General features: G+C 51.4%; 3 protein-coding genes across 3 annotated transcripts; 2 read left to right on the plus strand and 1 right to left on the minus strand.

The window, feature by feature from the left end:
* Positions 1 to 2,391: 2,391 nt before the first annotated feature.
* On the plus strand, positions 2,392 to 5,868 carry CTRU02_215461 (phosphoribosyl transferase domain protein; the record flags this gene model as incomplete). The annotated part of the gene is made up of 1 exon (XM_036723838.2): positions 2,392 to 5,868. One exon carries the CDS (start codon positions 2,392 to 2,394, stop codon positions 5,866 to 5,868), a length of 3,477 nt encoding a protein of 1,158 aa, XP_036584521.2.
* CTRU02_215462 (uncharacterized protein) lies at positions 3,750 to 4,097 on the minus strand (the record flags this gene model as incomplete). Its single annotated transcript, XM_070206467.1, has 2 exons — positions 3,750 to 4,013; positions 4,077 to 4,097. 2 exons carry the CDS (start codon positions 4,095 to 4,097, stop codon positions 3,750 to 3,752), a joined length of 285 nt encoding a protein of 94 aa, XP_070059845.1.
* A 6,225-nt stretch (positions 5,869 to 12,093) lies between the features above and the next one.
* Positions 12,094 to 12,828, plus strand: CTRU02_215463 (uncharacterized protein; the record flags this gene model as incomplete). The annotated part of the gene is made up of 1 exon (XM_070206468.1): positions 12,094 to 12,828. One exon carries the CDS (start codon positions 12,094 to 12,096, stop codon positions 12,826 to 12,828), a length of 735 nt encoding a protein of 244 aa, XP_070059846.1.
* Between the last annotated feature and the right edge of the window lie 284 nt (positions 12,829 to 13,112).

Raw genomic sequence — 13,112 nt, forward strand, 5'->3', positions numbered from 1 at the left:
ACCTAGTTCGTATGACTTAAAGCAATAAGAAAAAGATGCAAGCGTCAAAAAAGATTGGGGAGGATTGCTGCCCGTCTACTTATAAATACCCCGTTAGTGGCTCCATCCTGGGTTGCGGTGCTGCCTGCTAGTGATTCTCTCTTTGGGAATTCTTCATTACCTCCAACGTTCACTGCATCGGCCGCGATTGGGTTACCGATTTCACAAAATAGGAGGTCATAACAGGCTCGACTTTGCCGCCTGACCAAGGCTGCCCATAATTGCTTGTTGAAGCTGGATTATCGCGGCGTACCTGTTGGGACAGGGTTCAAAGCGCCAAGATGTACTTTGTGCTCTGACTATCCCCGCGGAAGCTCGGAAGCTTGCCACTTGCCCTGTTAGTGCTGCAACTTAAGATACCCTTGGGTCAAGTTGTGGCTCAGACTTTTATGGTTGGCCAATTGTAGCTCATCGACCAGCGTCGAGCAGCATACGAGCCTGAGGTGGAACTGGAAGCAAGTGAGCCCTCCAAGCCAGCCATTGGTAGCTCTCTGCCAAGATCATTGAACGTGGATATGTGAGGTAAAACGGCCTCAGGACAGCACTTTCTGTCCAGTCAGGTCTGACAGTCGATTAACTGATTGGTTGTACTCAAATCCCCACTCTTTAGCACATGCCTGTGCCCGCATAGCATCCATTAATAGGTGCATTGGCGCGAATTCCTGGGCGCGTAAAGTTCCAAGGTTGATGAACATTCACAGTGGTCGCGAACAAGAATGCAGGAGACAACACACCCTCTCAGCTGTTGTTCTTTGTTTCTTGTTCGGCTCGTCACATGACGCTCGCGGCGCCAACCTTATCTGCGCAGCTCTTGCAAGAAACTGCGGCTAACCAAACGAAGGGGTTGCATTGTGTGACTGCAGCTTGGCGGGCGCGCGTCGCCCACCCTCGGGTCGTTGTGGGGCGCCGTCGGGCACCCCCATTCTTAGGTACCATGGTGATAGAATACCACGCCGCACACCGTGCCTTTGACGCGACATGCTCTACTGTTACGAACACACACCTCTACTAGCTGGTAGCAGCAAGATTTAGCGCTCTTCCAATCTCGGCTTAATCGTCCATACGACCAGCTGCGCCAGCTGCCATGATAGCAATGCAAGACATGCAGATCCAGGATAGATTCGCTTGCATGGACTGACGGGTTGGGTACTGAGAAAATAAAATTACAGAAAAAGGGGGATCGGAATAGAATGATTGGGTTATCCTTTGGTAAACCGTAAGAGAAAATTGCAGCTGACTTTGTACCTCAAACAGGCCACAAATGCTATGTGGATCACAGTAGTAGCTCCCGTGCACTAACGTCTAACGTACAGTCGACGGCAATGTGCTAAGCGAGTACATATGTCAGGGTCGCAGCTTCACGGAGCAGACTTAGAAGCATTAATTAGAATATGATGGCCCGTAAGGTCAGATCTAGATATAAGACGTACGCGAAGAGGAAAGAGAAGTCGCGCTATGCGAGCGGCGCGTCGCCACGCGATCCCGTGACAACATAGTACGAACAGAGCGCAAGGCAGTCCATACAGATAAATGGTCGAGGACCCAGTTGCGCGAGCACGTATGTACACCAGAGTTCTCAACTAGGACCTCATCCTTTGGCACTAGATTGCGGGGAAAGTCCCGCAAGTTGATGAGTTGTGTACATGCGTGATGGTGCAGTCAGTACCCCCAAGCAACGAGGGATGCGGCCGGATTTCCCCTATCCCACCCGAATCAAAATTCTCCCTGCGCAGCGCCAACACTGTTGGTTTTGGGGGTTGTGCTCAGTGCATCCCAGCATGCATCGCGTCGCTATACGAGATCCTTGTCGTCTTTCTGTTTCTCCGCAGCGCTCACCAGCAAGTAAATTATCCAGATGGTGACACGATGCAGCTGCAGGAGGCCGAACACTTGGACATTATTGATGCGGAAATAGGGTGGTGTCGGTTATTCACAATCGCGATGTGGACTTAGCGCACATTTTCCAAGCAAAGCCGTTCGTCCGGCTTTCTGCACCGTCGTGGCAAGCCCATGAAAACTGACAACTGAGTCGCTTAAGCCGTATGAAATCCTGTGCCTTGTGGCCTGCAGTTTAATACAAAACCGTCGTATGCAGCTTTCATGCAATGCATCCATCGAGATTGAATTGATGGCCAAAAGCTGCCCGTTCTGGGGTTTGACAGCATGCACAGCCTGCTGGTCCAAATCTCCATCTGACCTGGCAAAGACCAGGCATAACTCAAGGCTTATAACAGCCTGGGGGGACGAAGTGAAAAGTAGAGAAATGTTTGGAACTCAAATTTCAGGATGCTCACCCAAATCAACGTTCCAAATCAGTCAAGAGAACCACCCACATATTTCTGCTAAACCAAAATGGCTACTCTCGATACCTTGAAGCAGGCTCTGAGGCAGGTGAATCCATCCTCAGCAAGGCAGCCATTGTCTGACACACAGTATGAGGCTGGCTTCGATATTTTAATGCAAGGCTCATGCTGGACGACGTATCAAGAATTTGTTTACCCTCAACTATCTCGGCTGCTCGACCCTCTGTTCAACTCGCGCACTCATATTTCCGTGCTAGAAATTGGACCCGGTCCGGAAAGCGTACTCGGCCATCTGTCAATTGACTTAAGGCAGAAAATCAGGAGCTATGTTGCTTTTGAGCCTAACAGTTTGTTCGCCACTAAATTGGGGACATGGCTCTGCACCCCTAAGACGAAGAAGCATCGCCCGCTGCCAAATTTGGAAAACGCGTTAAACATCTTTCCAGTACCTTTTGATCTAGACAGCTACGTCGGGAAAGATACCGGCCCAGGTGATGCTATTGAAAAGTTTAACGTCGTCCTATTCTGCCATAGTATGTACGGCATGCAACCGAAACGCAGCTTCGTTGAAAGAGCGCTGAAAATGCTTGTCGAGCAGGCAGAAGGCGGAATGGTTGTGGTTTTCCATCGCGATGTCACCATGGACCTCGACGGTTTGGTCTGCCATCGAACGGCTTCGTTCCCTACAGGACTTGTTCGTGTGGCAAATAACGACAAGACCATAGATTGTTTTGCTTCTTTCATCACGGGTTCTGCGGTACAGGAGGACGATGCCGTCCTAGTCAAGTGGCGCAAGGTGTGTCGTGACCTGGGCCGTCGGGAGGAAGCCGACTCTCAAGAACATCTTCTGTTCAGCTCGCCCGACATCATGGCAGCCTTTACTCGGCATTCCACGGCGTTGCCGGAGTTAATGGCAAAGGTGCCTGTGGTGATTAACAAGACGGTAAAGAACCGGAAGGCCCGTCTCAGCTGCCCTGCCACGATCATGAGGCCGACTGAGATTCAACATGTGCAGAACTGTGTTCAATGGGCTCTCAACCACGATGTCGGCCTGACCGTTATCGGCGGGGGTCATAGTGGCCATTGTCTTTGGCCGAATGTTGTCGCTGTTGACATGGCTGCCTTCGATCGACTCCATGTTCTCACCCAGGGGGAAGATGTGGAAGAACCGAGATCCAGCTCCGGTTGTTTGGTCATCGCTGAGGCCGGGTGTACAACGGGCGACATTGTCCGAAAGACCATGGCGGCCGGCTTGACAGTGCCTCTAGGCGCCCGTCCTAGCGTAGGAGCCGGCTTATGGCTACAAGGCGGCATCGGGCATCTGGCTAGGCTTCACGGGCTCACGTGCGACGCTGTGGTCGGCGCCGTAATTGTCAGCGTCGACTCTGGTCAGGTCCTCTGTGTCGGTCACGTACCACGCCAACACCAACCAGCAGGTGCCGTGCGACCCGAGAACGAAAAAGATCTGCTGTGGGCGATGAAAGGTGCTGGAACCAACTTTGGCATTGTCGTCAGCGTTACTTTCATGGCGTATGCGGCTCCAACCTTCACAACAAGAGACTGGATTATCCCCATGCGTGACAGTCTGGAGGTGCGGCGCAGGCTTCGCGAATTTGACCAATCGGTCGCTAGCAATCTTCCCCGAAACTGTTCTGCAGACGCATATCTATACTGGGACGCCGGTCAGCTATATCTTGGTGTGACGCTGTTTGAATCTACCACGACTGGGCTTACCTCTTCGACATCTGCGCCCATCCTCACGCTCCTGACTCAAGTGCTGGGTTCAGAAGCCAACTGCAGGCTCTTAGACAGTGTTGGTTTGTTCGAGGCCGAGATGTACATGACTGAGATGCACGGCGGGCATGTGGGCGGTAAGACGTCTTCCTTCAAGCGGTGTTTATTCCTTAAGGGCATAGGAAGAGATACCGTCGCAAATGCTCTGTTAAGGGCCATTGAAACTCGTCCCTCCCCACTTTGTTATCTCCATCTGCTCCAAGGCGGTGGAGCGGTCGGCGACGTGGCCAAGGATGCAACTGCGTTCGGCAATCGAGACTGGGACTTTGCCTGCGTTGTCACAGGTGTCTGGCCCCGTGAACAAGATCGCAGTGAAGATGCCAGAGCCGCCGAGCAGTGGGTTTACGACGTCGCCAGGGACCTGTTGCCCTTGAGCAGCGGAACTTACGGCGCCGACCTAGGGCCGGACCCCAGGGACGCCGCACTAGCGAGTAAGGCCTTCGGACCGAACCAGCCGCGCTTGATTCATTTGAAACACGCCTCAGACCCTTACAGTGTCCTTTCTTACACGTGCCCTCTCCCGAAAGCGCCGATGGTACAGAAGCTCATTTTACTTGTTACGGGTGACAGCGGCGCCGGTAAAGACTATTGCGCTGACGCCTGGGCCTCTTTGCTCATCAGATGCGCCGGCAACAGTCTAACAGTACGAGTCGTCAGCATCAGCAGTGCCATGAAGGAAGAATACGCGGAAGAGAGTGGTGCTGACCTCGGTGGCCTGCTTTACGACCGAAGATACAAGGAGCAACACCGGTCAGCGCTGATAAGATTTTTCCAACAAAAGGTACAAGAAAACCCTCGGCTTCCAGAGGAACATTTTGTGAATGTCGTATATAACGCCGCGGACGTTGACGTGCTACTTATAACTGGTATGAGGGATGAAGCGCCAGTAGCATCCTTATCACATCTAGTAGCAGACAGGAAGATGCTCGATGTGCGCGTTGAAGCTAGCAGAGAGACACTGCGGGCCCGTGGAGGATGGCGTAACGGCAACGACGTTGTTGACGATGAGGACAATAACAACAGCGACGCTGAAGGGTTGAATTCGGGGGCCGTGCATTACCGCCCCAGCTTCATCTTCAAGAATGACACAGCTGGTGACGAGATGGCGAAGACGTTTGCCGAACAATATCTGCTCCCCTTCCTACACGAGGACCTACATCGACTGGCCGATATGGTTCACACGTCACCCGACTTCCCGCGCCCAGGCATTGAATTTCGTCACGTGCTTGGCATATCTGAGCAGCCGGGTGGGCTGGCCCTGTGCTCTTCTCTGCTGCACACTCACTTCACCGGTAATTGGCTTGAAGTCGATGCGGTGGTGTGTTGCGAGGCCGGTGGCTTCGTCTTTGCGTCGGCGCTGGCTTCACGGGCCGACGTGCCATTAGCGCTGATTCGCGAGGCCGGTAAGCTCCCCTCACCCACTGCTTCTGTCATCAAACCTCCGTCACACATTTCATCTTCGGCTTTGAACGAATCAAGAGGGAAGAAAATCGAAATGGGTCGAGATGTGGTGCCAAGAGGCGGGACAGTGGTGGTGGTGGACGATGTGCTCGCAACGGGAGAGACTCTTTGTGCAGTGATACAGCTGCTGTGTGAAGTCGGTATCTGTGCTGATCATATCAGCATCATGACTGTAGCCGAATTGCCTGTTCATCGCGGCCGAGCATTGTTGCGTCAACGCGGCTTTGGTAAAGTTAATGTCCAAAGTCTCTTGGTTTTTGGCGGTGCATAGAACTAGATTCAGAAGTGACTAACCCTCATCTTCGTCACTAATCATCACGGCTTGGCTAACGGTGGCTTCACCATTTTGGGAACGGACGGAAGTGAAGCGAGGAGCAGTTGCGATTGAGCCGGACACGGAAGGCGGTGTTCCAGTTTGCGAAATATGTAAGCCGTTTTGGGCTAATGCTGGGTATTCAGGAGGTACCACAATCGGCGGCCCGCGCTCCTCCATCGTGGATAGCCACTTCACACCCCACGTAGAGGTCTTGCCGTTTCCTCGCCATAATCGGCACAATAGCAATACAACATTTATCTCTTTGCTTCTTCTGCTGGTACAGTATTGTCCGCTGACGGTGTAGCAATGCTCGCGACCCACAGCGACCACAGCGACCACAGCGACCACTCCTTTTCGCCTCTGCCCGGTTATCGCTATGGCAAGGGTTACGGCGCTTAGATCCCTGCCACGTTTGCCATTATCCGTACTAGTAAGAAAACATACAGAAGTAAGACCAATGCAAGGAAGGTTTCTAACGATTTGACTTGGATTTCTCCTCGTAAATAGAGACGTAGTAACACCCCACCTGTCCCAGGACATCCTATCACTGACTGATTGATTGATGGATTTATTCATAGCCTGTCTCAGACCGCCCTATGGCAGGAATGTAGTGTACGATCATAAGTGCTCCGGCTCTTCGCTCCTAGATACCGAACCGTTCCGCTCAGAAATTGCTTTCCCTGTCAGCTTTGGGCCGAATCACTATACTAGTCTTTCCGATACTAGTTCTGTGTCTATGTACTTGTCAGGCCTTTCCTGGCCCTCCCCTGCTTCTGGATACTAACCAAAGGAAATGGCTTGAGGTTTAATATGACGGAAGGAATTTATCGAAAGCAAAGCGATTCGAGCGAAAGCGAGAGTAAGCGGATTGAAATGATGGATAAATCGTTGTTACTGCGATTCCCAAACGAAGTGTTGGTGAACATCGTGAAGCACGTTCCAGTGGTGGATGACAGTCTAGTGCAGGTAGCACCTCCTGTACTTGTCGTTCATTATGCGATATACTACTCGATTTGCTTCAGATTAAGCACTTTACAGAGCATGGATGCGATGAGTTATGAGGCTTGCGTTACAGCAAGTCTATCGTTTCCTTTGGAGAAGATCGAGGCTTTCGCCGTAGACCTTATTGTAGAACGAACAGCTGGTGCAGGGCAAAAAAGAGGCCGTCGGTGCTAAGGTGCAGCGGCCCGCAAAAACACCAGGCCAAGTGTACATACACTTGCAGAGCGTCCCCGTCCCGGAACCCCTCACGGCGTCTTCTACTTCCGTCCCACACAGTGCGAGTCGGCTGCCGCACATCAGGGTCACTTTTTTGTCGACAGGTGCTCGGCAGCCCGTGAGTGGGGTTGTAAGGCTCAGGGGTTGAATTGCCCTCCTGGGAAAGCACTTCTCTGTCACCCCTGACCGCAATGCGACGTATTCCCGAACCGCCATCGAGTGGCCAGACGTGCCACCACCCATTGAGAGAGAACAATCAGTCTCGCAGTTACGTTTTGAATGAATAAATAAAAGCGGCGAGTCGCGCTCGGAGCAGTCACCGAAGCGGCAGCACCAACTAAAGCTCACCTGTCGAGGACACCAACGACTCCGACGACGAACCGACATTCACGATGTCAATCTAGACCGTGGTCTCTGCAACGGGCGTCAAGGCGTCGTAGTTGGATTCGTGGATAGTTGCATGGTGGAGGAGCCTCGGCCGCCGCAGCAAATTAACTACGAAAGTGACAAAGACGGCTTTCGTGCTGCGATCGAGAGGCACAACCAGATTGTGGCCTATCTCAGACTTGCACGTAGTAACGAGGTCTTTTGTAAGAGCCCACGACTCCCCAAAATCCGAGGCCACGCTTGACAGCGTTGTTGACGCACTTTAGTTCCCGAAGTCAAGTTCGCAAATGGCGAGCAGCGGGTTATCGGGCCCGATTGTGCTGTCATCGGGTACGGTGATCAGTCACCCTATAGCTATCTATCGCGAACACAGATCCCTCTCGCGCAGGGATGGGCTATCACTATTCACAAAAGTCAGAGTCTGAGCCTTGACCGTGTCGTTGTTGATCTTTCAAACATCTTTGAGCACGGGCAGGCGTACGTAGCGCTTAGCCGAGCGCGGAGCCTGCGCGGTTTGAAGGTGAAAGGAGTCAACTCATCCAGTTTGAGATCCATCTTTCGGCTAGATAGCGTGGTGAGAGAGTTCATGAGAAGTCTGGATCCTGTAGACACAGGGAGGGTTGCAAGCGGGGCGCTTGCCAGGTCAAATGGGAGAGCGCGAGACGTCAACTGATTGTTTTAGGTCCCAAACAGCGAGAAGTTCCTTCATATGTGTAGCTCCAAACCCATCAGAAAAGATTTGTAGATAGCCAAGACATGGGCTTCATGGCCGTTCCATTGCGAAACAGACTTCGGGGAGGGGAAGTGACTTCCCAAGCATGGTTGCATGGGACACAAGAAAGCAAAACCATTGCCCAATACGCTTACATCCTTTGTATGATATGCCCAGCAGCCATTTTCGGCTTCTCAATAGAAAGTTTACCTCTGCTAGTACTGTCGCCCACCTGCAAGCTTGAACTTCATCGCTTCCATAGCCTCGCTGGTTGTGTAGTTTACAGAGACAGCGAAGTGACGTTAGGGATGCATATCATGTCTCTGAGTTTCACTTCGATTAATACTTACAAGAGCGAAGTTTCCTCGCCTAAGAAAGGCGATGGAAAGGTGAAGACCAGTGTTCGATTTGGCGAAAGATCGGAGACCTGTAAACTTGGGGAATGAGGGTTTGCGTGAGATTACCATAAATGGAGCTTGTTAATTTGCCTGAGCCTGGTAAGGATCCCGATCAGATAAATTCATGTTTGATCCGGTTTTGGCTCCGCCATCCGAGCTGCGAACTTCAAGCAGCATCGCATTTTGGAAATAGCTCGGGCCATATTGAGTTCATTCGCTCTACGAAGTGGCATTGCGAGCACAACATTGCAAGACTGAACTCATTTCTCCATCGAATCATACGTATGTTGCAGCACCCTCTCATCGATGGAACTGCGGCCAAGCGGCAGAGAGGGTGGATAACGATCAATGGGAGCCAAACATGGAGTCGTTTCGGACAACGACACGGTTTGCGTTGGCTACGGGCAATCCACAACCACGCGGTTTCGCTGCCCGATTAATCGATCTGCCAAGCAATCCTATTCAACCAGCCATTCAGCCACGACGTGCGTGAGGTCGAACTTGTCGCTGAATATGGCAAGGTCTTCAAATTCTGTTGGGCGTATAGTGGCAGGGACGCGGCTGAAGCGTAGGTGGATGATATCCATAATAGTCACTGCGGCCTCGCTGGTATCTTCTGTTCGTCTGCCCTTGCGCTTCTGCAAATGAGCCTGACAGCGAAGGGGCTAATATGTTGGAAGCTCGTCGCATTGCGTCTGAGGAGACAAGAATTTTTGAGGTGCCGGTAGGAGTGAACCGGCTTTTTGAATCGTGATGTCGCTATGGCCGTTATCGAAGTCCACATCGGGCGCTGACTGGAGACTGGTGGTTTTTGTGGTCCCATCGGACGCGAAAATGTCTCCAGTGACTGAACCCATGATGTTTGATTTTGGCAGGGCCAGTGTGCGGAGTGCCCGAGTGGCCTATGGGTGATCTACAACTTGTGAAGTCGGCGGACGTCCCTGGTTTTTCCCACATAGAGGATCTATCTTCTTGGGAAGTCACTTTGGAGAGGGTTAAAAACCGCAACTTCAGGAGAGTCAGTACTTTTGATGGGATAGAGCATGCCTGATCTCCATTCCGGCCAAGCCTTCCACAATTGGACTGGTCACTCGACCTGATGTGGTGTAAACAGCAAGTGGGTTGGCATATAAGATGGCAAGCCGCATTGGCCGAGCGCATTTCGTTGGGCAATGGCGCGGACCTGAGATGCCCCCGGTTGGCACATCCGCGACTGTACAGATGTGCCTAGGGTGTGTTTGGTGCTGAACCTGGCGGCCGCACAGGACCATCTGTTCTTGTTTGTTGCATGGCCGCGAACCATTATGGTGCGCACCAGGGGTCCCAGACATCGGTTAGCGGGGACCCTGTGCATCGCATTCCACCTGGTCAACGAGCCCTTGGCGGCAAGCACAGGGCCGCGGCAACCGGAACTCCAGGCTTGGAGTGACCTGACCCGCAGGCGTCACATTAACAGAAGCCGTGAGGACCAACGGAGGGTGCAACGACGGGCTCTGTGGCGAGCACGACTTGCCCGCACTCCACATATCAAACAGGCCCTATACATAGGGACTCTTCAGGAAACGTTGAAACTGGTTGGCCGGATATGTCAAGAGCATAGCCCGAGCGAGTGATTATGCCACATCGAGCTAATTTTCATAAGCTGAATGCGCACCCTTCTATTTACCTCCTACCACCGACTTTTGTTCAACTATGTTCATGTCTGATTGTGCAGATTGCCGACCATACCGGGACATCCCTTGCGAAAGCACTTTTTGTTGCGGCCAGCTTTCTCACAGCAGAAAAAGAATGATTATCTACCTTGATAACCAAGCAGTTATTATCAGATCATCGGCCAAGCCAAGAGGGAAGTCAGGAACATAGTTGCTCAGGAGCATAGGTCGGGCTTCACTACCGAAATCCGATGAATATAGGCCTACGCAGGGATCCAGGACAAGGGGATGCCAGACCAGGCAGGCAAAGAAGTCATGAACTGGCGAGAACATAAGGAGGGAAACGGGACCGTCAGCAGAACAGCCGCGGGAGAGAACGAACGGACGGCCACTTCAAGGCCGTAACATTACCGCTTACAACGGAAGGAGTAGATTCTCTCTTACAAGACCGGGAGGGACGAATGGCAATTCATTGGGCAGCCTTCGGAGGAAATGAAGAACTCGTCAAGCTGCTGCTAAACAGAAACGTCTCTGCCGATGCGCCTGATAAGGAAGGAGTCACGCCGCTACATTTGGCGGCCAAAACAGGCCATGAGAGAGTCTCTAAGCTACTGCTAGGAGAGGGAGTCAGCCTAAATTTAACTGAAGCCCTTAAGCCACCCTCAGAGAGAGGAGTTCGCACAGACGTGGCCGACAGTGGAGGAATGACGCCGCTACATTGGGCGGCCAAGAGAGGAAATGAAGAAGTCGACAAGCTACTTCTAGGGAAAGGAGCCGTTCGAGATTCGCTTGATCGCGACGGACTGGCGCCCCTTTCGTGTGCCGCATCGAGCGGAAGTGTTGTGGTCGTTGAAATGATTTTGAGCGTGGGGGCGGATCCAAGCTCACCGAACAGGAACGGAATGCCGTCGCTATCTTGGGCTGCGTTCTACGGACGTGCTCCGGTTGTTGAATTATTACTGAGAGGCACACGTGTGAACATCGACTAGGCAGACCCGGACACGAGAATGACAGCGCTTCATTTGGCTGCAAACGAAGTAGAAGAGGGCTCTGGCGATGCAAATAAACTAGCACCGATCCCGTAAATAAATATATTAGGGTCTTCGAATTACTTCTGGAAAAGGCAGCTAATTTGGATGCACTCACTAGCCTACGCCTAACGCCTTTGGTAGTGGCAATAGAAGATGATCGTTCAGAGATAATTCAACGGATGCTCGCGGAAGAAGGGGCCGCATCGAAAGCCCGTAGTCGACAAGCTCTGTTATCTTGGGCAGCAGAAGCGGACGGGCTATTTTGGCAAGTAGGGGAACGAGCTAATGACGCGAGGGCGATTATAAGAAACGTTGCGTTGGCTTATAGAAAGCTAGGGCGATGGAGGAAGGCTGAGGGGCTACAGACACAGGTAATGGAAACGAGCTCGAAGGTCCGAGGACGTGACCATCTACCAACTAGAGTGGAGACAGTAGTCGAAGCGGAGCCCTCGATTGCGAGTGGTCCCACATGGTGCACCAGAAGTTACCTTTCTGGGTCTAGTATCTGAGGACGATCGAGAAATATAAAGGGGACAGGCCCCCGCAATTTTGGGAAAAGGGAGGATGATAGCTTCACCTACACTACGCACCTGCGTGCTGCGTTCGTTCCTTTTGGGATAGAGCATCTTTTTGTACAGCGCCTGCGGCGAAGACTTGGAAAGCATCTTTTGTGGAATTCAAAGAATTAGACTTTTTGGGGACAAAAATCATAGAAAGAAACGTAAGTTTCTATGTTGACATTGAACGAACGAAGAGTGTGAGATTAATCGAGAGATGAAAGAATGGTAAATTCTTTATTAGGATTCCCAAAAGAAGTTTTGGAGAACATCATTAGATGTCTTCCAATTAACGACGAGTCACTAGTGCGGGTAGCACTTACTTGCAAGACGCTGTATACCTGGGTTACTCATTTGCTACGGAGTGATTACTTTTGGTTAGAAAAGCTTGAGAGCCAGGAGGCTATCGACCGAAAGTGTCATGTTTTCTTCTATGCTGTCGGCGCCAGTATAGTACATGCGTATGCGTGTGTTACCAAGAGGATGATCGTGGTTTGCCCACGGTTGGGTACCTATTTGAGTAGGTGTACTCAGAACAGGGGAATGCCGCCTATCTGGAAGATTATTGAATTGAAAAATGCTAGAGTATGGTCATGTACATGTGGAAACATATGTGGTCCCACTCTTGAACCTCTGTCCAGTTGTTGGATAGTGTTGAAGCAAACGGAGTGCAAGGTCTGCGTGGATCGCTGGTTCAATTCGAGGAGGACTCGGGAATCATGGAGATTTAATATGAGGGATATTGAACACGACAAGGTTAAGGTTGTGCAGTGTAAATGTGGCAGGATAGCCAGGAGAGTTGAGTTTCCAGCATATGATGGAACGGTGGTTCCTTTTTGTGTATGCGGCAGCAAGCTAGATAAGAAATGGTCTTCATTATCAGGGAGCGGAGGGGAAGTAGGGTTCGACATTGAACATAATTGTGGTAGCTTTAAGTGGAAAGTATCGAGGGAAGACTAGTTAAAAAGACCCGTAATGGCGAGATTTTTTTAGGTTGAGACTAACAACGACTTTTATTGCTTTTTGACAAATGAATAGCACCGCCGGAGGCCTGGTTCAGAGTTCTGGAACTTGGGTGTTGGCGTATAAGTACGTGCTTCCCTCTTGCTAAATCAAGTCACTCTTTTACACCTTTCCTAGCCTGATTACTATGTGCCTAGTTCGTTATAGATGTGTTTGGGAATTCTAATAGTATCTTGCACGGTATTTGACCCTCGGGTAGCCTTTGATGGGTTGCGTTGCCA

This window comes from Colletotrichum truncatum (genome assembly GCF_014235925.2).
Source record: "Colletotrichum truncatum strain CMES1059 chromosome Unknown Contig_0016, whole genome shotgun sequence".
Lineage (NCBI taxonomy): Eukaryota > Fungi > Ascomycota > Sordariomycetes > Glomerellales > Glomerellaceae > Colletotrichum > Colletotrichum truncatum.